The sequence below is a fragment of the Thermobia domestica genome, chromosome 11, assembly GCF_964235325.1.
Source record: "Thermobia domestica chromosome 11, izTheDome1.hap1.1, whole genome shotgun sequence".
NCBI lineage: Eukaryota > Metazoa > Arthropoda > Insecta > Zygentoma > Lepismatidae > Thermobia > Thermobia domestica.
Genome location: NC_137464.1, coordinates 67,721,046 through 67,745,114, shown reverse-complemented (window position 1 = coordinate 67,745,114; position 24,069 = coordinate 67,721,046). Strand labels below are relative to the sequence as shown.

The following is a 24,069-nucleotide window of genomic DNA, read 5'->3' as shown; positions in this document are numbered from 1 at the left end:
TGCACTCTATGAGGGAAACGGGTGTGTTTGACGGTGGAAGATCCATAACGGCTGTTACTTTGTAGGAAGACGTCCTGGCAACCCTGTAAAGGTATACAGAAAACCATTCCTGCCTTCTCTTTCCCTCCCACCACTCCCTTCGCCCAGTGCCAAAACATAAACACAACAGCAGCGCCACTACAAAACAAATGCAGAGACTCGTACGACGGGTAATACATATGGTAGTATATAGCACGATGTAACAACTGATAATTGAGACAATGAAATCACTGGACAATATTGAAACAGAATTTTTTAGTTTAATGTTTCACGTTTATGCTCTTCAGGTTAAAAATGATAGAGAATTAATAAGAGTAAATGAAAAGGTAATCATTTTTTATGTTCTAGCGGAAATAGAACCCGGAACCGCATACACCAAAAGCACACTCCAACTTGCTAGACCAACCTGAAGGGTTGAAACCTAATATTTTATCTGAGAATTCAAAATTTTATCCATAATTATTCACTGTACTTTACTTAGTCATTTCCCTCTAACAACAAAAAGAAAAAAGCAATCTAAGTTTTACGTCCCATAGTTATGCCGACTAAGATAAAGGAAGCAGTGGTTATGAGAAATCAATGAAATGGTGGAATAAACAAAGTGGGGAAAAACAGGAAAACCCCCAAAAAAACCTACACACACATACTGTGTCCACCACAAAGTTCACTTGGCGCGAGCTGGGGTAGAACCAGGGACTCTATGCACCAGAGGTGACCGCTATACATTTGTTATAACTTCCTGACTTATTCCCTATTTCAATTGCATTTCAAGACTCCTAGAATCGACACGGACATGAATTCAGAAACATCGAGAATTAAAATTGTTCCCTTCGTACTACAGAGGGACACGGAAACCTCACAATCATCAGTCTAATAATGATGTCAACCCGCACGGCTGAGGTGAGCCATCGGCCTGGTTGGGCTCGACTCAAGTGAACCATTGGCTCTGTTTGGCTCGGCTCAGCTGAGCCATTGGATCTAGTCGGTTCTGTTGGAATAAGCCATCGGCTCAGGTGAGCCGTCGGCTCGAGGCGACTCCGCTGGTGTGAGCCATTGGCTCGGCTCGGTTTGGTCCAACTGAGTCTAGGATTCGAGCCAGCTCGGTAGGGTGAGGTGTGGGCTCAGCTCACTTCTCGGTTCGGCTCGGTAGTGACTAAGCCGTGACAACACTAAAGTCTAACACCTCAAGCTGCTCAGCTACACCCACCGGCTTTCACTGAGTCACTGCGCCCCTTAATTGTAACAGTCTGTAGTAATATTCATTCTCTTCACCCTTGCAATCAGTTATCGAGTCACGGTGAGTAAATTATTCATAAAATGTATTTTATTTATTTATTTACTAAAAGGTTACGATATAGCCAAAAGATCATTATTTTGTAAAATGTTTATTATTTTCATGAAGTAAAGAGTGAATATTCTACTTGGGGTTAGAACTATCGCTACTACGGTTTTAATTGACAACTAAGAGTTTATGGTCGCTATTCTGTCCATTTTCTACAAATCATTGCAGAGACTATTCGAAGTAAATGTTTTATTTTAGTAATGTTTCATTAAAGTTTAGTCATATGTTAATTACTATTTCAAATGTTTATAAGTTTCTCTTCCGGTTAGGATAATGATTAGAAATGAAGTTTTCTCTTTTGATAAAATTCTTGATAATTGTAATACTTTGTTTAAAGGACGTAATTTTTTCTAGAAAAGAAGGAAGCGTATCGTATGGGATTTGAACTGATGATCGTGGATAAAAACGAAATATTCGGGGAGTGTGCGATAACCGTCTACTCTACGAAGATATATTAAGGATCATTCTTGTAATAAAGGCATATTAGAAAATTACTACCACAAACTGCCTGATCGCTTCGGGTATTTTGTGGCTTATTTCCTTTTATTTGATTGTTTTCATATAAAATGTCTAATATCTATTATTATTAGAGTCGTGCAATATGTATAGTAACTAACATTATGAAAGATTTACGTTGTATTTCTGATAAAGCATAAAATTCCTTCTCTCCCCCCCTCTCTCTCTCTGTGTGTGTGTGTGTAAATTTTGTTTGCGCGTTTGCCATGCTTACGAAAATGGAACTTAGAATTTGGCGATGAGTTTCGCAAGATTTTTTTTATTAATTATAACTTCTTTATTTGTTAATTTTTTACAGAAATATTATTGGAAATATGTGGTTTCCTTTTTCTGCATATTACTAGGAAGACGTTTAACATTTTCTGTGATAAGAAGGAGAGTTATTTCTATTTATGTAGTTTTGAAAGACATGTGACACAAATTCTGGAGAGAAGTGTAGTTTCTTCTTTTATTTATACTCCATTCCTAGACACAGACAAAACAACTTTCCTCCATTTTCTTGTTCTTAAACAAATCACATAATGACCCATACCTTTGGTTCGGTTTTGTTAGCTCTAAACTTCATGCGTCTTGATTCGGTTTTTTGACTTTTCTACTTGTGCTTAAGAATTAAAAATGGTTCTGCGCTGGAATCGATCCGTGGACTACAACCTCTTCAGACTACCTTGCTATCGAATACTCTACGAAGGTGGATGGCCAGAGCAGAGTAACTGATTTCTTTGTTCAAGGAACATACGCATATTACTCTGGCTTCGTTACCTTGATCTGTGTGCAAATTTACACAACTAACTCGGTCTTCAAATTTTACATGTGATTTGTGCGGTGGCTCAATTGTAGAGCGTTCACCTCCGGTGCTTGGGGTCCCGGGTTCGATCCCAGCCCCCGCCAAGTGAACTTTGTGGTGGACAAACACCGTGTGCGTGGGTTTTCTCGGGGTTCTCCCGTTTCTCCCTCTTTCTTCATTCCACCATTTCATTCATTACTCATCATCATCGTCTCCTTTAGCCTAACCAGCATAACCGTGGGACGTAAAACTCAAAGATTTCATTTCATTTTCTTTCCTTCCTTTGTCATTCTAATAATAATAATAATAATAATAATAATAATAATAATAATAGGATACTGTTTTCCTCAGAAACTTGCGACTTTAAGGTCTAGAGTGTAGAGCTCTGCCGACGACAACACGCTGGACATTTTTTATAAAAAGTCCGAAAAACATTATTCACTAACTTGAATAGTCTATGGTTTGAACTGCAAGAAATGATCATATTTCTTCGCGATAATGTGAATACGAAGGTGAAATGTTGTGTTTCTACACAATTTCCTTTTCTCGGATGACTGGATAATTTTAAAAAACTTCTATTGTTGTAAAGAAAATGATAAGTATTTCTTCAGTAGGAATCGATTTAAGGGCTCCGTGAACTTGAGCACACGATGTTCCCGATTACACAATCAGAACCTGCTTTCAAGGAAGGCGCTACATTGAGTGATTCGTCGAAAGAGTCCAAGCACTTTACATCGCATTGTATTTTCTCCTTGTTTCGTTTTTATTGCCTTCACTCTTTGTGTTTTTCGTATAATGCACGAAAAGGCAAATACACTTTTCGCCACGATGCCCAGGAATACTGTTTTAACTGATCAGCAAATAGGAAGCTACTGGCGAAATGATATGGGGTAGTATTTTATTTTCATAGCAGCAAGGGGCAAGTTACTATCCCGCGGAAAACATGCATTTATTTGTTTGACAGACAATACATACTAGTAATATTCCTCTATCTTTTTTCTTTTCTTCTTTTCCTCTCGAATTTTTCGCCCGTTACTTCGGCGCTTGGGGCCGTCCCCCGCTCCGCCCCCTCACGACATGACACTGATAGTTTCAGATACAGCATGTTGGCCATTTTACACTGAAACATGTGACATTGGTAATAAATAAAAAATAACACAACAGAATATCAACAAAATAATAATTACGAGAACTCCTACAATAATATTTACAACCTAACCTTGCACAATGCTGTACGAAAATTCTTTCAAAGCAAAGATCTATGGTAAATGGAAGTCTCTTGAATCCAGTAGGAAGTCTCTACATGAGAACCTTTGTATACTTCCAAGTCTAGACTTCTGAATATAGAATAAATTGGAAATGCAAATGTGTGGCCGAAAACTAAGTATAGAGAGTAGAGAGGGAGAATTTAACTTTTATCTGCTATTTTATGAAGAAACAAAATTTCAGCCGATTTGCGACGGGTACTCTAACATGCAATACGTTTTCTTTTAATTTTATTATATACTTTTCTGCCTTCGAAACTATCAAGTCATGGTTTCGTCATAAAGTGTTCATTTACGTAGCTCAGAATTCATAGAAGAACGTTATTTCACTACAGGACAAATGTAAGCCTTGTTGTAAATATCTAAACGCTGTCAAATTTTGAATTTTTGTAAATCTGTATAGTTTTTTTTTTTTTTTTTTCAGCAGCAATATGTTCACTGAAAGTAAGTTTCTCATCAAGCATAATATATTGCACCAAGGATCAAAATCATTATGCATTTGTGCATTTTGAACAATTATTATATTGTCTACAGTGCAGATTTGTTTAATAATGATTTGCCTTAAGATAAATATGAAAACAATTAGCCTATATTTGTTGTGCAATAACACTCTTCTAACGGTACTGTATTTCACAAACATTGGCGGCAAAACCGGGAAATAGTGTGAGCTGTTACACCCATAAAATATGACGTAATGCCTGTTTTTCTCATCTAGGAAGATGGAATTAAATTCTGTAACTTAACAAGCTGAGGTGTACCAAACTCAAGAACTTCCGGTGTATAAAGCTGTGGAATACAGGCTGTGTTGTCCAACCGAGACTCTCTGGACAAGTGTTGAAAGTGGGAAAAAAAGCAGAGACGGTATGTTTTATTACGATATTGACTCGACATACCGGCTATCTAAATGTTGAAATACAGTGATGGTATGTATTCTAAAAGATTGCATTTCTATTTACATAATAACTGAAAATCACTGGAGAGCTTCTCTTCAGTTACCGGAAGGGGAGGGGGCATAGAGAGACTTCGCTCGCTCGTTCGCTCGCCAACAACTTTCGCCTTATGTTGTATTATAGAGAATTATACACGAAAATGCTCAAAAACCGAGCTTTTATATTAACAATTTCCTGCGGGAGAGCTCCAGTATTCCCACTCGAATGAGGGATATTCTAAGCTCCTGGAAGAATAGCCCCCACCACAGCAGGCAACCCCTAAATCCGTTCATGCCCAAAACACGGCATTTATTTGAATTAAGACAAGAAGACACACACATACATACGAAATAAACAATTCAATATGGCACATCAAAATATGAATTATATGAACTTCGAGGACACCTCATTTTAAAAACAAAAGTTAGGAATAGGGATGCGCACGAGACGAGTCGAGACAGAATTTTCCTGACAAAATTCGAGTCGAGACACAGCTCTTCCAATAGAGAAGAATACATTTTTCGAGTGGAGACATCAATTTTACAACACATTTTCGAGACGAGACAGCCTCGAATCTTGTCTCGTGCGCATCCCTACTTAGGAAAAAGATAATAGAAATGTCGGTGTCGTCAAATTACAAATTATTTCTACATAACAAATAAAATCTTTTTAGGTCGAAAGCTATTCGTCAATTACTGTGTATAAAAATGAATTTATTAAAGGTATTTAGCATCTACTCTCCCAGGACGGTATGTCTTGATCATTAAAAAACCAGAGGCGGTATGTCTTCGTCACTGTAAAACCAAAGGCGGTATGGCATACCACCGCATATAGTCTCACTTCGACCACTGCTCTGGACAAGTTCGGCCACCAAATATAGCGAGCTTTATTCCTTAAACAATGGACTACTTGCCCATCAAATGCGCCGGGTGGCTCAGTGGTAGAACGTTCACCTCTAGTGCATGAGGACCATGGTTCGATCCCAATTCTTGTCAAGTGAGCTGTGTGCTGGACAAACACGTTGTGCGTGGGTTGTCTTAGGGTTCTCCCGCTCCCTGTCATTTTCTTCATTCCACAATTTCATTTTTGATTAGCACAGTCTCCTTTAGCTAGCATAACGTGGGACATACAACTGAAAGATTTCGTTTTGCCCACCAAATTTCGTTCAGATCCAGTCAATAGTTACAGAGAAACAAAGTACCACACACATACCTGTAGCGACATTATATGCTCCTGTATACTTATCCCTGGAGCTAATATGCAGAAACAAATACATGGAGTGGCGGATCCAAGGGGGGGCTATAGGGGCTATAGCCCCCCCCCCTTGACGCTCAGGTTTACACTGGATACAATGGGCTTCAATCCTGCTTTACACTGGATAAAACGGCAAACTATAGTTTAGCCCCTCCCTTGATCATATCCTGGATCCGCCACTGAATACATGTATGCTCGAATCTTACACTCATAGTGTCTTCTTAGTTGGTTAGATTGCAGTTTAGCGTCCCTTTCAGCATCGATCCTATATGAGACGTGTACCTACAGCTTAACATGGAATCAGGAAAAAAACGAGCTCCCACCGTAATTCGAACCGGGTCTTCCGCGTTAACCACATAATGTCTTCTTATGATATCTCTGGAAGAAAATGATACTTTTAAAAGTTAAACTATCGATCCAAACTAAGGGGGAAAGTCTTAGGTCTATCTAATGTTATGGTTCTTGTATACAAGATTACTATATTATGTAATTAAGTAGTCTTCCCTCAGTTAAACAATAAAAGCTTAATTTTTACCGATGTCGCTACTCCCAAGGACCGCTAATATTGTCAATAGTTCACAAATCAGTAGATTAAGTTGAGACTTCTTAAAATTGATGGTTGGTGAGGTTTATTTACCAACTTGCTAACATTCCTACAGTTAATGAACCTCTGCCAGTTGTTATTAAATATAGAAAACATAGCAAAAATAAATCAGGATTAAACGTGGGACCACCAAATTACTTAGGCTGTTAGTAGATCAATTTACGTGAAATTACCACAAACAAGAGTGTTTTCGATTTGTGAAATCAATTTTGTGTAAAGATACAACAAGGAATCCGAATTTGCAAATTTATCAAAAATTTCCAAATGTTGATGGAAGGAGGCCTCCGCTATTTTCCTTTTAAGCAACAGTTCTGGTTATTACTCCAGTGACAAATTTCAGGGTGACATCCTACTCTCACCTACAACTAAAAAAAAAAAAAAAAAAAAAAAAAAAAAAAAATCTCCCCATGGCTATATGCTCAACATGGATTACTAGTATTTTCGCAATTCTACTCCCCTCCCCCGGAAAAATTTTCAGAAGTAACCACTAATTACTCTTACACACACACACACACACACACACATAGAGAGAGAATGAAAACTACACACACACTTCTATAGCACTTACCCACACTATACATGGACAAGAATCTGTGTGGAATTTCTGATGGGGGACACAGTAGTAGGGCCCTTACCTCTGGTGCATGGAGTCCCTGATTCGATCCCCGGGCAAGTAAGTTTGTGGTGTAAAACATCGTGTCCGTGGGTTTTCTCGAGGCATTCCCACATTCTTATCCACCAATTCTTCCATAATCATTCACTTGCCTTAATCATCTGTGTCCCTTAGCCTAAAGGGCATAATCATGGGACGTTAAACCGAAAGCTTTATTTTTTTTATTTTTTTTTTTTATTTTTTATTTTTTTTTTTTTTAAATTTCTGATCGCATCATATCTGGATAAACCATGTTTTGCCTTCTTGCATCTCATTATCTTCATAACAACGCATTGACATGCTGAAGCCACATGCTGTGCTATGTCAATTAGGGTTGCCAGACATCCGGCTTTTAGCTGGACCGTCCGGCTTTTGGGCAGAAATTGATGTCCGGCTTTGTATCCGGTTTTCGTCGTAGCATCTTACATTTTCCCCATATCGAATTGTAATGCAGAATGTGAAAGAATATTCTAAAGAATGAAATTAGTTTGGACAGATGTTAGAAATAGAGTTAGTGTTGATACTGTGAAGCAGGTCCGTATCCAGGGGGGTCTAGGGGGCTTCCCCCCTAAATTTTCGCTGCCCCCTAAAATTTTCGCGGTAGGCTTGCAAATGAAGTATAATATGGTGATGAATAATATGGTTGGATCGCCCCCCCTAACTTGGGCCGGCCCCCCTATATTTTGGGGCTGGCTACCGGCCTGCTGTGAAGGCGAATAGCAGTGATGGCGATTCTGTAACATGTTTGTGTGCCACAATGTATAATAGGTTCTTAAGTGACAAATCATTGATAGAAGTAGCTTAAACGGGCAAAAAGTATCATTAGTATTAGTGGTGTCATCATGTCAACCGGCTCAGCTCGAGCTCCGGCTCGGTTCGGCTCGGCTCAGGTGAGCCATCGGCTCGAGCCGGCTCGTTTGCGATGAGCCATCGGCTCGGCTCAGGTGTGGCATCGGCTCGGCTCAGGTGTGGCATCGGCTCGGTTGGGTTGAGCTATCGGCTCGGCTCGGCTCGGTTCGGCGCAAATGAGCTGAGGGCTTGAGCCGGCTCGGTTTGGTGAGCTGTTGGCTCGGCTCACTTCTCGGCTCGGCTGCTAGTGAGTCATTTTGTAGTTGAACGTTTTGTATTAATTTAATAATGTCTTAATTTCTATATTATTTTTTCTTTTTCTTCAATATAATCTGGAAGCAAACTTGAGTTTAGGTAAAAGCAATTTTTTTAGTGATTTTTTTAAAAGTTAGTGTCCTTTTTGATTTTACAAATCTGGCAACCCTAATGTCAATAGATATCAATGAATGAACAAAACAATTCAAAGAAAGAAAAAAAATTACCATCTTCATTCCAGGCGCCTTCTATTTGGTAGGAAGCTGTTGCAGCTCCAAACAGAAAATCATCAGGAAAACGATCATAATAGAAACTGTCATCACAAGAGACACTCATGTCTTGTTGCACTTGTAAACAAACAATCACCAGTAATGAGAGTATCATACAATTCATTACATCACATTACTCGTAGCTACTACACACGCTCCCCACACACCTACACATATTATGTGTAGCTAAATATATAGAAAAGTTGAAGACTGAGGAAGCAAATAGCAACGCATGTTGTCAATGAGAAAAGGCAACTACCGTACAAGCTCTTCACTAACGCGCGTTATTGGCTACCAAGGTTAAAGTCGCTTTGACGAAGCAAATGACCTTGAGCTGTTGACATAGTTACACATGTCCCATTTCCGCAACGGAACAAATCATAGGGTAATAACACTGCTTATAGAACTTATTACACCTGTTGTGGAAGTAAGGGTTTGCACAATTCAAGTTATTATGTGAAATAATGTCGCAAAGCATGACCGCGTTAAGGAGGCAGAAGAGAATCAAATACTCCTTTTCGGAGACTATCTTTCATTTTCAAGAAGAAGATTTTAACCGAAATTAGGAGATTGTTGTAAGGTTCATATTTAGAACAGTATTTAGTATTAGTTTGCAAGTTATTTCTGACCAAAATGACGTGAGTTTATTTATTTTATTTTATTTTATTTTATTTTTGGTCAAGGTTTTGACTAAAACAAAATTAAAACTTGTTGCTTATTAGTTTTATAAATTATTCCAAAGTAAAGATGCTAAGTCATTTTATGCTTTTCAAGAGTTGGTTGTGAATTTAACGTCTTTATCTGTAAATACATTCTATGTGAAAAGGATCTATCTTGAACTGCTTGTTCAGTCACAGTATGATGTTAAAGTTGTACTGCTTTGTGACTGTTACACTGGTTGAGAACGGCGGTATTATTAGTTTTTATCTTAATAGGACAAACAATTGTAGGGCAACGTCTGTAACTAATTTGTAATATCTCGATGCAGGGGATAGGTTCTGCGGGACTTGCTTCCCCTCAAATCCCTACTTCTTTGTAAGTTTAGTCTAATTTTAGGGGTAATTTTACAAATTTTAGTATGATTTAACCTCATATTGAATTTGGGTCCCTCCCGAAATAAATTCCTGTGTATGTGTCTGCCTCGAAGTCCTTCCGGTGGAAAGAATAGACCTCAATACTAACAAGCCTAAATTTTACTTGTCTCGAAGTTCTATTACTCGATTTGTCGTTATCTCGAATATGATTTGCACAGTGGCTCAGTGGAAGACGGTGGGTGTAGCCAAGCAGTCTGGGGCGTTAGGCTGATGATCAATGAGATGAAGCCCATTGGGGGTACATTCTCATTCCACCAATTCTTCCATCATGATTTGCTTTCTTTAGTCATCACCTCCCTTGGTCTAAAGGGCATAATCGTGATACGTTAAACAGAAAAAAATCATTTAATTTCATTTCAAAGATGATTACATGCCCAGATGTCAATAATTCACCTAGAAATCGAATTTCCCAGAAGTACTGTACCAGCCAGTGAAGCAAATGGCACAGTTACAGGCAATTGAAACGTTTCCAGGAATATGCCTTTACATGAGATAGAGTGAAACCTAAGTTTAAAAAAAAAAAAAAGAGAAAGAAAGAAAGATTAGATTATAAACAACTCAGAAACATGAACAGGAAGCAAGACGTGCTGTTGTTATCACTGCCCACTCACGGTCCACGGTTTGCGCAAACATCATGTTTGTGCAAACATCGTGTTTGCGCAAACACTCGGCCACACACGATACAACTGTTTGCACAAACTTCAGTTCAATTTTGAGTTTAATCGCGTAAGCATGTCCACTGAAGCAGCTTGTTTAACGTTAATGTATAGTAGGCTATATAAATAACACCTACCCTCAGTGGCGGAACTTCAAAATCAGATACACCCACACACACAGATACAGAAAAATCTTGCCAGGACTTATTAGGACCTATAAAACAATTTAAGCATTTCATGTTTCTTTCCAGCACAGACATTCAAAGTCAGGCAATGAATGACACCATGTAAACACGAGTAACTACATGTAATAATCAGAATATTACCGCTACTTTGAATTAGGACTATTTACTAATTGTTTAAAACTGAATATAATATATGTGAATGGAGTTTTCATGATTGTTACACTCATGATTGTTGTTATAATTCAACGAGGATATGTATGTGTACACGGCTGATTGACAGTGACAGTTCTGGAAAAATATTATGTTGCTTATTTTCCTAATGATCTTTTGATTACGAGTTACATACGCATATACTGTTGTGAAATCTAATTTGATTTCAAATAAATTTTGTAATATATTAAATTTACCTCAGACTTGTAGCCAAACGGACTGTAACTGTTCCGAAAGTAGTTCTAAACTTACTCAGAAAAATGAAGATATCTTTTTCCCCAACTTTGATCACATCAGGAATGACAAAATCAGGTGTTATACCCGCTCAAAACCAATAATCTTAGGGTAAAATAGTGCGTATAGTTTTCAACGGAAGTAACAAAAATTATTTTTCTTGATTGCGATTTCATGTCTGACTAAAATAAAACACATATAATCAGGGCCTCCTTACGTCTTGGGCCTCCCTGCCGTTGCAGAGGCAGTAGCTCCGCCACTGCCTACCCTACAGTTTTTTTTTTTTTTTCGTAAGATTGCTCTAATTTAGACTTTAGTCTGGCAATGTCAGCTTATGACCTTTGTCTGACCAAGTTTTTCACCCTGGCAGATGTTATTGGGTACTACAGTAGACGAAATTTGTCGCTTGGTGTTGGTGAGCTCATTGCTTGATGAAATGACAAAGCGACTGTTTGTAACAAGCTGCTTGCAAAATGGGTCTGCAGTCATTCAGTCAAGGATTTTTTTTTTTTTAATCTTATCAACTAGAACACAAAATCTTTTGTACGAATGCAACAAAACTCCGCGTGCTGCTATGCTCAGTGGAGGTATGATCGGTGGCGTTGGGCGCTGAAAAATGCCTATTACGTGATGTCATGCAGATTATCAATCATGTCATTGCTGGAACTCCCGCTCTTCGGTGTTGATCCCACCCCCCTTCGGCCCCACCGACGGCCGCGAAGGCGCGAACTCCAGAAACTATTGAAGTTAGCACAACGACTGTTGTTACCAACATGCACGTTTAAAATGGTGCGGTGTGAAGAATGAAGACTTTTTTTTTTTTTTTTTTTTTTTGAGAACAAGGTCACAAATGAAAATATCTATCATAACATATGCACAAATTTACCACTACTTATATTAAATGAAAGTGTTTCTTCCACATCAATTATTTCATCCAAGGTCGAAATACCGGATAATTGCATTTCCTGGTCTCTCAGAAAGTCCATATGGGAAAAATACCACAACGAGGGTACATACACGTCATCTGTTCCACTTCCAGATCTTGTACTTGTATTTATCTTCTTTAGTTCTCTTCGGTATACAGAACGAAGTGAATTGATTTTATTCCTCACTGACTCTCTGTCCGCCGTTTGATCTATTTCCTTCATTTTATTCACTAACTTCTCATATGCCGCATTTTTCAAATTCCTGTTTTTATAATCTTCACTCTTTACCTTCCACAGTTCAGGTAAATTTCTATAAAGGTCAATAAATTCTCGCCAGAATTCTTGATTCCTATTCATTGACGCCATAGCGCAAGAAATAATCGTCTGTACACTAGGATTCCTACTCGGAAATAAAGCTCGTGTTTGCACAAACATGCCCATACACGGTCCACGTGTTTGCGCAAACATCATGTTCGTGTAAACAATTTTCGAACGAGTTCGATGTGGAAAATGTTTGCACAAACAGTTCATACATAGCCACACACGGTCAAACTGTTTGCACAAACAGCCTTGTTTGCGCAAACCTTGGACCGTGTGTGGGCCTTGTTAAAAAAAAAAAAAAAAAAAAAAGGACAAAGAAAGAAAGAAAAGAAAAAATGAAGACTAAAATACTCCATTGATTGCAAATCACTTCATTTACAGTGAACATTGCAGGTATCAATAAAGTGTGGCTTAATTGTTGTTCTATAAACAGTCAGTCCAACAAGATTGTGTTGTAACTATTAAATTAATTCGGTTATTGTTTTTTTTTTTTTTTTCATAAGAAAAATTAAATAAGTTTTACGTCCCATGGGTATGCCGGATAGGCTAAAGGAGACGGTGATGATCAGAAATGAATGTAATAGTGGAATGAAGAAAGTGGGAGAACTCCGAGGACCCGCGCACACGGTGATTGTCCACCCCAAGGTTCACTTGGTGGGGACTGGGATCGAACCCGCGATCCCAAGCACCAGAGATAAACGCTCTACCACTGAGCCACAGAGGCCCTTTTTTTTATTAGAATAATTAATACTTGCAATAATATTAATACGTGGTACTATAGCATTAGCTGTAACGATGGTGATAGATATCGTTAACTTATAAAAATTACTTTGATTACGATTGTCTGATTTGTTTTACTGATAGAAAATGAAATGAAATCTTTAAGTTTAACGTCCCACGGTTATGCCGGTTAGGCTAAACGAGACGGTGATAATGAGAAATGAGTGAACTGGTGGAATGAAGAAAGTGGGAGGAAACGGGAGAACCCCGAGAAAACCCACGAGCACGGTGTTTGTCCACCACAAAGTCCACACGGCGCGAGCTGGGATCGAACCAGGGACCCCAAGCACCGGAGGTGAACGCTCTACCACTGAGCCACCGCGCCCCCATTTACTGATAGAATTAGTTAAGGTTTTTATTTGCTCGAATTTTCCGTAACTCAAAACAATTTGAATATTCGGAAGCTCTTCGAGATATTCTGTATTATTTATGGTAAGTATGCCATAGCTAATTTAGGCCTTCGGATGCACTATCCAAACAAGGGTGCACCCAAGGGGAATCCATCAGGTCCGAATCTCCCAAAACTTCTATAACTCGTTTACAATTATGCACTTTTGTCTTATCTGTACCAGAAGCGCACTCACGGGAATCCACTCGATCCGGACTCTGCCCTCTTTCTACTTGGTGCTTCCCGAACAAAACTGTCTAGGTGCGCGCCTGATCCAAAAGAATATTGAGGAATTGAAAGAAGGAATTATCACGGCTTTTATGAAAGAACTGTCCTGGATATTGCTAGGTCGACTGACGATAACTTCTGTCAGAATGGAACTCCGGCTTTCTGAATGACAGCCTTATATTCTCCCTGCCGATTTTTTTTTTTTTTTTTTTATGTGAAAATGGTATCAGTTTCTCTCTCTTCATAATTTAAACATGGGATATCCACAGATGTTTATCAAAATAATGGAAACACCTCAAGAAAATGTAACTTTGTGAATTAATGTGGCGTGGTATCACCGTCAGTCTACAGAACAGCTCTAATTCGTATGGGCGCCCGAAGAATATTTTCAAGGAAGGGGCTCAAATCCCTGATTGCTATATTACGTTTGGTATTTTTTTATTTGTATTTAGAAAATCTTAATAAATTTAATACATTTTCATGAGCCAGGGGGCTCGGGCCCCACTCTGCTCTCCCCTTCAGGCGTCCATGCTGATTCGCCATGCAGTTGAAGGGGTTCAATATAGTACTATTTGTTATGCAGTGTGGTACTTAGTTTAATTTATGAGTACGGAAATTGGTATCTGCACTGGATTCTGAGCTCCAGAACTGACCACAGATTTTCAATAATGTTTCCAGAACTGACCACAGGTATCTTGCAATTGGACGGACCAGGGGAGTAGTGTCGTTGTAGTTCATGCAGATGTTCATAAAACCACAACTCAGCAGCTCCAGCAGTATGAATTGGGGTATTGTCATAATCGAAACTTGCAATTATCATTGGCCGGAAACAATATCTAGTGCATATGGTCCATTATTGTCGCCTTAAATATCCACAGCATCATTGGCAGTATGAGCGCAATCACAGGACTCATGGATTATCAGAAAAACTGCAGCTAACATTATCACAGAGACACAGCTGTTTCACAAAAAGAGGCTATAATTAAGAACATAAGATTTTCTGGGCATCCACCATACATAAATACGATTTGATATTGGAAATAAGGTAAAAAGAGGACGCATTGGACCATATTACGGGTTTCTAAAACAGTGGTTCACTTTTCAACAGCTCGCGTCGAACTGTGATAGTCGTCATAGGCTGTTCCAGGTAATGATTGAGTTCCGCAGTCACTTATTCTGCACTCGCTCTATGGTTCTTGCTGGTAATCCTCTTCAATTATCGGGGGGCGCGGTGGCTCAGTGGTTTAGTTGCGCCTGAGTTTTCGTCGAGGCAACACGTCCTGTGTTGCTCGCGCCTTGGTGCTGATTCTGCTAGTAGTGATAGTTTTGTTTGTTTGTTTGTTTGTTTGTTTGTGCGAGTTTTTGCTGTGCTTTTTGGACTTGAGCAGAGTGAGCTTACCACTTGATTTGGGTGATTTCTCCCCGTTTTTGTTAAGTGAAGTGCAAGATTATGACTGATTACGATGGCCAATATTAGGCTTAACACTCTTCGCATTAGTTTTCAACCGGTCTCCAAAGTGCCCAATTCGATTTCGCTCCATGAGTGGATACGAACCACCTTTGAGCTTGCACAAGATGCAGTATTAAGTATTGAACTAGACTTTCCACGTAAACTTCTATATATCAAATTAATTACTCAACAGCTCTGTGAACAGATCATTACTAAATTTGACAATAAAGTAACGTATGTAGATGCAGAAGATACTTACGACCTTCCGCTTGACTCGGCTTCTCATACAATTAAATTGGTCCGTATCCACGCGGTACCTATGGAAATTTCTGATAACCAAGTGAAACAAGTGCTTCAAGTTTATGGTGAAATTCTGTGTTAGTGACGAACTTTATACTGATGGTCATTATTATAAAGTACGTACTGGCCGCAAAGTTGTGAAAATGATTTTAAAAAAGAATATCCCTTCCTATATTACTCTCAGTTCTCTTCGTTGTTGGGTGTTGGGTACCGTATCCCGGACAGACAAAAACTTGTGCAAGGTGTGACAGTGAAACGCATTTGGTGTCCCAGTGTGATCGCCGAACATTTAGCGCCCGTTTAGATCATCGGTCCAGTGATCCTTCTGGAATTTCTACTTTGGGTAGCCGAATTGCTCGACCTATCCTACAACTGAAGGATGCGCCTGCTATTCACAACTATAGTGTGTTTCCGGTTTTGCCGACAAAAAGCGGGCCCGCTACTACTACCCTGCCGACAACTCTGGATGACTCTACCCCGCCAGCCCCCTGCGAGGCAGCTTCTGTGTCCCGACCAAGTGATACATACTCACAGGTCCCGTTTCATGAAGAGGGTATGACCAGCCAAATTCTTCCTGAGGTTAACCCCGACGCAAATAAGGTAGGTGACTTATCTGATAAGACTGAGTGTCCCGGACCCCAGCCAATGACTTTCGATCACCTGCTCGGCCTGAACCTGTTGTTAGTGATTTCCTTGACACGGTGCCTCCTCTCTCCGATGTGCTCGACTCGACTGGTAGTGGTTCCCCAGTTACGCCTACATCCAGTGTTGATGACACTCCTGAACCCCCTATTAGCGAACAACTGAAAAAGAAGAAGCGTTCCAGTCACGAAGTAAATACTGGAAAAGTTCTGAAAGTGACCGGGAAGACCTATGATTCGACCAGTAGATTAACCCGCACTAGATTACGACAGATGTCTCAATTAGATTCTACTACATGTAATGATGGGGAAGTTGTCCCCGAGACTTTGGACAGACCCGCTACGCAGTGAGAATATGCTAGTGGTCTGTTTGGGACTTTTGTTTTTGTTAATATTGCATCCTTTTGCTGCTTTCCTTGGGCCTGCCGGTTTTTTTGTGTGTAGCTTTTCCTCCACACCAAGCCTTTCCTTGCAGCTCTTAATGTACTCTTTTAAAATAGGAACGGTCAATTTTAATGGTCTAACATCTCCTACCAAGCAAAGTGCTGTTTTGGATTTCATTAAATGTTATTCTCTTGATATACTGTTTGCTCAGGAAGTGATCTTGACCGACCTTCAAGGCCTTTATCAGCACACTTTTTTTTCTAACGAAACTGTTAACGGCACGGGTACTGCACTTATATTTCGTAATGATATAGAATTTGGACAGTTATACAAACATCCCACTGGCCGGATTATTACTGGAAATGTGGCTAATATCCGGTTTTGCAACTCGTATGCCCCTGCAGGTTCACACCGACGGCGTGAACGTCATAATTTCTTTAATTCCGAGGTAGCCTCCGCCTTACATGACAGTTCTCGTTTGATTATATGGGGTGGAGATCATAACAGTATAGTTTCCGCTCAAGATTCCACTTCTACTTCGAACTTCTGCCCTACTTTATTACAGGTGATTAACCAATTTATGTGATGTCTGGCGTCATTTTCATCCCCACAATCCTGGACACACTTTTTTCTACGCCACTGGATCTTCACGCCTCGATTCTTTTTATATCTCACGGTCATTACTTCCACATGTGCAATCTGTGGAAAGAATTCATGTTTGTTTTTCGGATCACATGGGGCTAGTTATGACTATCCAGCTACCGCTTCAAAAGCTTCTGAACCATATTAGCTTATGGCACCTCAATACTGGCATCCTCTCTGAGCCAGAATTCCAGCAGTTGCTACGCCAACGCTGGAGAGAAATTAATCAGCAACTTTTGCGACGGAACAATATTATCCAATGGTGGGAACAACGGGGCAAACCAGCTTTGAAACAAATCTGTAAAGAATACAGCAGAGAACGGTCACAGCGGTTCCATGAACAATATAATTACTACTCTCAGTTTCTATGCGACTATCATACGGCATTCCTTAACGGTGAACCTGTACTTCCACAAATTAAACAGGTAAAGGCTTTCTTGTTAACATTACACCGCAAAAGACTCCACGGTATTACTGTTCGCAGCAAAATCTCATCAATATCACCCACTGAGCCTCCGAGTCTTGTACATATCAGTGCTGAACGTCGCAGGGGCAAGCAACAGATTATTCATAATATACTGGATGATAAAGGTGTTTTATGTGAAGGAACTAATATTATTCCATACTTTGTGCGCTATTTTGCTGATTTATATCGCAACCATGATGTTCCAGCTAGTAATGACGGTGTTTTCGATACCTTGAACCCTCTCCCAGTTGAACTCCAAGCAGAGCTTGATGCCCCCTTTACTGAAGCTGAAATTCAGCATGCCCTCCACCAGGCAAAAAAGAATAAATCTAGTGTCATTGACTCCCTACCTTACGAATTTTACCAGACATTCCCATATCTTTTCATTCCTTTTTTTACTGAACTTTTTAATGCCTTTCGTTCTAATTTACAAGTCGGCAAAACATTTACACACAGTATTATAGTGATCATTCCTAAGCAGCCCAAGAGCACCCGCATCAACCACTTTAGACCTATCAGTCTCGCATGTTGTGATTATAAACTTCTCGCAAAAGTTCTAGCAGCTAGGTTACGTAATACTTTAAGTTCCATTCTTTTACCGAAACAATTTGGTCACGATCAGTAGCATCCTACATATCTGGCTTTATCGAATATTAGGGACACGATCGCTTATTTTGAAAGTCGTCCGAAATTAACTGCAGCGCTTTTGAGTACTGATTTTTCTCAGGCCTTCGATAAACTAGGCCATCATTACTTATTCACAGTTCTTGAGAAGCTTCATTTCGGGCCAGTATTTTTAAATATGGTTAAGACGTTATACTCCCAGCGTACTGCCCAACTTAAACTGAACGGAGCCTTAACGCGGGTCTTTCCAATTAACCGGGGGCTTATTCAGGGCTGTCCCTTGTCCCCCATGCTTTACAGCATTGCCATTATGCCGGTTCTGCATAAGATCCGGAATGAAATGACGGGATTGTGTGTTCCTCCGGCTACTATTAAAGTTTAGAGTTTCATAGATGATATTTGCTTTTTCTTTCGCTCCCAGCGCGATTTAGATACTATCCTTACTAATCTCCAGATATTTAGTCAACTGTCTGGTGCGGAATTACATCCCACGAAAACCAAATTACCTGTTTTGAATGATACATCTTCTTGCCCTTTTGTCTCCCCCTTCCCTGTCGTTAACACTCATAAAATTCTCGGCATTACTTGGCATACCACTATAAAAGCATCTATTCAGGCAACATATGGAGTGGCTGTTCCTAAGGTCATTAACTTGCTTTATAAACACAAAGCTCGCAATCTTACATTACATGAGCGAGCGACCTTCTTAAATATTTTTGCCTTCAGTCTATTGTACTATATAATGCAGATTTTTCAGCTTTCTGTCTCAGACGCTAACACACTTAACAAACATCTGTTTGCCTTTTTGTGGTATCAATCGACACTGCGAGTACATCGTCGAACTGTGTGTACGACCAAGCAAGTAGGAGGGTTAGGTATTAAAGACGTGACTCTTCAAGGACGTTGTCTACTACTACAACGCACGTGTCAGCTGTTGACTTCCTTTTCTGAGTCTTTCTCCGCGTGCCATATCATGCGTTGCCTTCGGCACGTGACTCTCAGTTCACCTGTTTCTATTCTGAACTGGTTCCAACCTTACCATTACCTGCGCACCGTCATTCTAGACATTTCGTATGCTCTTATCAGTCACACAGCTACTTATTATGCAAATTATCTCTATACCCACCCTAAATGTGTTACTCGCCATCCCAATTGTTCTTGGGCACAAATTTGGCATAATATTAATTCCTCTTTTTTACCCTCTGGAATGAGAGAGTTATGGTATAGGTTAGTGCATAATGCAATTCTTACTAACCATCGAGCATGGGAACTCGGTTTTCGACCAGATGCTCAATGTATCCGATGTGGACAAGCTGACACACTCATCCATCGCTTGCAAACATGTTCATCCATCCAGCATTTGTGGCGTAGCTATACACATATTATAGCACGAATACTTCGTGTTGACCAACGGATTATTAATAGTGAGCCGTTTTTTCTTTTGTCTGACTTCAAATACTTCCCACGTCCTAAACACAATATCATAGTGTAGTTAACTATTCACACAGCGGCTATCCTACTTACCGAAAATGAGCTGGTGACACAAGACATGTACATTTTTAGACTACAGTGCTCTTTAAAAACAATGCCTTCAGATCTACGCTTGCGTCATTTTGCCCACTACCCGACTGCTGTTTACTAATATTTTTCTCGTGTGTGTGTTTGTGTGTATACTTCATATGATTGATTTTCAATTGTATTGCAGTGGTATCCTTTTTGTAATTTGTGATTACTCTTTTATTCTTATTATAAATACATATATGTAATGTAATTTCTCGCAATAAAACTGACTGTTAAAAAAAAGTGGTAGAGCGTTCACCTCCGGTGCTTGGGGTCCCTGGTTCGATCCCACCTCGCGCCGTGTGAACTTTGTGGTGAACAAACACCGTGCTCGTGGGTTTTCTCGGGGTTCTCCCGTTTCCTCCCACTTTTTTCATTTCACTCATCTCTCATTATCACCGTCTCCTTTAGCCTAACCGGCATAACCGTGGGACGTTAAACTTAAAAATTTCATTCCATTTTTTTCCTCATCAATTCTCGGTTATTCATGTACTGAGGATTCTCTTCCGTTCTTCATTGATAATACTTTGCCATGAGTTTTGCACACCATCATCACTTCGCGTATTTTCCTCGAGAAACACTTAACACACTGCTCACTTTAGACAAACTTGCGCTAAGTAACTGCGCACAATTTGGCCTCTTTGAAATGCAAAGAGGTTCCACTTCGCGTCACCATCGTTTTCTCGCTTCAATACAACTGTGTTCTACTCAGTCTTTCGTACTACAGACGATAATCTAACACAACACACATGACAGCCAGACGCTGTGCATCAGATATGGGTACCCAAGGGCGCCGATTTCTCTGTAGATTTGGGGGCGCCTATTCAGGTGCAGACGGCATATATATGAGGATTTTAAGACAAATTGCATTCAAATTATGCCAAATATTGTATATTCACAAATACAATAAGGGGGCACTCATGAGCTTTGGGGTGCCCGGGCCCCCTGGCCCCCCAGGATCGGCGCCCTTGTGTGTACCCTCACTTATTTCACAGTAATGAGACCGCTCTTTCCCTCATTTCGGTACGTGAGGGTGAGGTTAACAATAGCATTTGAGTAAGAAGGCGAGTGAGTGTGTGTCTGTGAAGGAGTTGATTGTATGTGCTTAGGTAAAAATGTCCGTCCCTGATGGGCATGCATGCTGAGTGTTCCCACCTTACATCTTGCGTGTTACAGACTACAGGTGTTTCCGATTTTTTGATAACCATTTGTTTGTGCTTGTGATAGTAATTAAAAATAATATAGATAAGATAATGCGTTACTCAAGGTAACCTTTGAGTGGAGTTTTATGTAGCCAATGTGGAAATCTCCATATAGGTTCCTTAGTACCAATAATGACTTTTTAATGTAGTCTTGTCATAAATATCCAGTTTTCTTTACCTTTCAGATAAAGAAAATAAAGAAGATTGTTGAATTTATCAGATATCTTGAAGATAATGAGACAATTGTATCAACAAAGAGAGGAATATGTTGACTCATACACACAAACAACAAATCTGTAATATGTGACAACCGTCAATAATAAGGGTTTGATATGTATTTAAGTTATTGTGTATTGTGATATCCATCCAGAGTATTGGCGTCTGTGACAAGCGCAAGCACTTTTCAAGTTATGCTGTGGAATACAGTTTTACTTTCTTGTTTCCTACTGGCGAAACTTGCTGTTTGCCAGGACGATGAATTTTATTACGACACATTTCCAGAGGGTTTCCTCTTTGGGGCTGCTACTGCCGCTTATCAAATAGAAGGTGGATGGAATGCTAATGGTAAGTAAAGAAAATAAGAGGAAGTCTTATTTTAAATTGTCACCATCAAGAGAGAGATTTTTTTTCCTTCGTCATTTTGTAGGTCTGCTGAACACACAAATTTTACTCTATTGCAAATTTGTGTCGTAAGAAAGTTTTTCTCGCATACATTATATTACAGTTTTATACAAAATCGTGATTTCTGATTGGCTTAAATATTTTAGCTCTTTTTCTTGAACTACTCAACCTGAAATTAAAAAAAAAAAAAAACTGTGTCATATCCCACCTTGTGGGCCCCTCTGCGATAATAGAAGCAAAGCAGTATACAACGCAATCCAACTTTGTTTTTCTTATTGTAGCGGTCCCCACACGATGGGATCAGACGCAAAGTTCATCATTAAAATTTTAGGTTGAAGATTCAAGAAAACATAGCTGAAACATTTAAACTACGAGACGCATCCAAAGTAACTTTCCCACGCATCTCATAGCTAGGAAACCGTACGTTGTGCGGAGCGACTGCGCGCACGTGAGAAAGTAAGGTCCTAGCATGACGCATGCGCCCGCGGAACTTCCCTAGTGCTCTCAGTAGCGTTGTGGCAGTCGCAGTCATCGAATATGGACGTTCCTATTCCAGCTCCCGCCGTGTGTGAAGTCCGAGCAGTGATGAATGCACAGGACATATCGTTGATGGAAATCCATCATGAGCGTGCCATTTCTATGGGCCTAACGTCATGATCAAGCAGATAGTGCGTTGGTAGTGTAGACATTTTGCAGCAGGACGCAGAAATGTGCATGATGAGAAGCGCAGTGGGACACCAACCATAATCACAGAAAATTTTGTAGATCTTGCTCGGGAACGTGTCATTCAGAATTGTCGCTTCACAATAACGGAACTCAATGGTCAGTTCCCGCAGATTTCCCACTCCTTATTGCACGCCATATTCACGGAGCGCCTGTTGTTCAAGAAATTGTGTGACAGGTTGGTACCGAACCAACTGACTCCAGAACACAAAGCAAGGCGTATGGGGTCAGCATTGACATTTTTGCAACGAGACCACGATGAGGGAGAAGAGGATCGTCACAGGGGATGAAATGACTGCGTTCTTCATCATATACATTTTGGCGTCCTGCTGCAAATTGTCTACACCAGCAATGCACCATCTGCTTGCTCATGACGTTAGGGCCGTCATAGACCTGGCACAGCTGATGATAGAATTCAAGCGGTGCTATGCCCTGTGCATTCAAAAACTTATCACTTCTTGCACTTCACACATGGCGGGAGATGGAATAGAAATGTCCATCTTCAACCACTGCCACGACGCTACTGAGAGCACTAGGGAAGTTCCGCTGGCGCATACGCCATGCTAGGACCTCAGTCTCTCACGTGCACGCAGTCACTTTGCGCAGCATGCAGTTTCCAAACTACGAAACGCGTGGGAAAGTTACTTTCATGGTGCGCTTCGTAATAGTAAGTACAATTTTGTATAAAAACTGTGGGTATAATTTATGGCAAAAAAAAAAAAAAAACACTAATCAAGAGCAGAATGTTTTGGAAATCAGAATAATGAAATAAGTTTAGAAATTTTACTGAATTTCTGGATGGAGGCGATCGTATTCAGTGTTTCTGCCTGACGTACTTCCGGCAGAGCTTTTCTTCCTGCATTGGTAAACAACTCTTCTCCCATTCTGGAGCTGAAACAAACTAACTCATGATTGTATGTCACTCTTTCGCACGACACATCTTTTAACAAATAGTATTCCAGTGTAGTCACCTGACATTTTGATTTGTTCACTGGAACAAAATGATTATCTGGAAGAAAGCCTGATCATGTCAGTAGAATTTTTTGGAGTGTGTGTCATGGACCTTATTGAGTAGCTATAGACAACCCTGGTCATCAATTCTGTTAACCTGAAGTACATTTACATGTGAAACAGGAATGGTCATGGGGCCCGCGCTAGTTCAGTAGTAGAGCGCTCACCTCTGGTAATTGGGTTTCTGGTACAATTCGAGTTCGCACCAAGTGGATTTTGTGGTGGAAAACAGGGGTGTGTCCACGCGGGAGTCTGCCAGGCCTGAACCCGACCACCAAAAAGCTTCGTAGCTCGATGTATATTTTACACTTTTTGACCGCCTATTTGCTTAGCACAGAATCTGTTCATGTAGCCTAAAGATTTTATCTTACACTTCATCTGTATTCTTTTCTTATGTTCTATCATTTTTTCTGAGAGTGAAGGTGGCAATACTTGACAAGTCTTCTTTGGTGCAAAATAACATCGGTTCATACTACATAGGCCTAGCGCCTTGTAGTATTGCCCTCCTCTTCAACTTTATAAAATTTTAAAAAAAAATCTAGGTACGCACCTAGTAGACAACCATGTGGAGGGGAGGGTCCTCGGGTTTCTCCTGTTTCTTCCAGTTTTTATTCCATTGTCATTCAAATTATCATCACTGTTTCCCTTAGTCTCGATGCTAAACA

General features: G+C 40.0%; 2 protein-coding genes across 2 annotated transcripts in view; one reads left to right on the top strand and one right to left on the bottom strand.

Moving 5' to 3' along the window:
- The window catches only part of LOC145664145 (myrosinase 1-like), a gene marked incomplete in the record, with an annotated part of 131,655 nt that extends 122,613 nt beyond the window's left edge, over positions 1 to 9,042 (bottom strand). Inside the window, 1 exon segment of the mRNA XM_081730545.1 lies at positions 8,717 to 9,042. Coding sequence (XP_081586671.1) covers positions 8,717 to 8,882 — 166 coding nt within the window.
- A 12,252-nt stretch (positions 9,043 to 21,294) lies between these two features.
- LOC145664144 (myrosinase 1-like) overlaps positions 21,295 to 24,069 on the top strand; it is a 38,609-nt gene continuing 35,834 nt past the window's right edge. Inside the window, exon 1 of the mRNA XM_081730544.1 lies at positions 21,295 to 21,613. Coding sequence (XP_081586670.1) covers positions 21,460 to 21,613 — 154 coding nt within the window. The 5' untranslated portion in view covers positions 21,295 to 21,459. The remainder of the gene's footprint in view (positions 21,614 to 24,069) is intronic.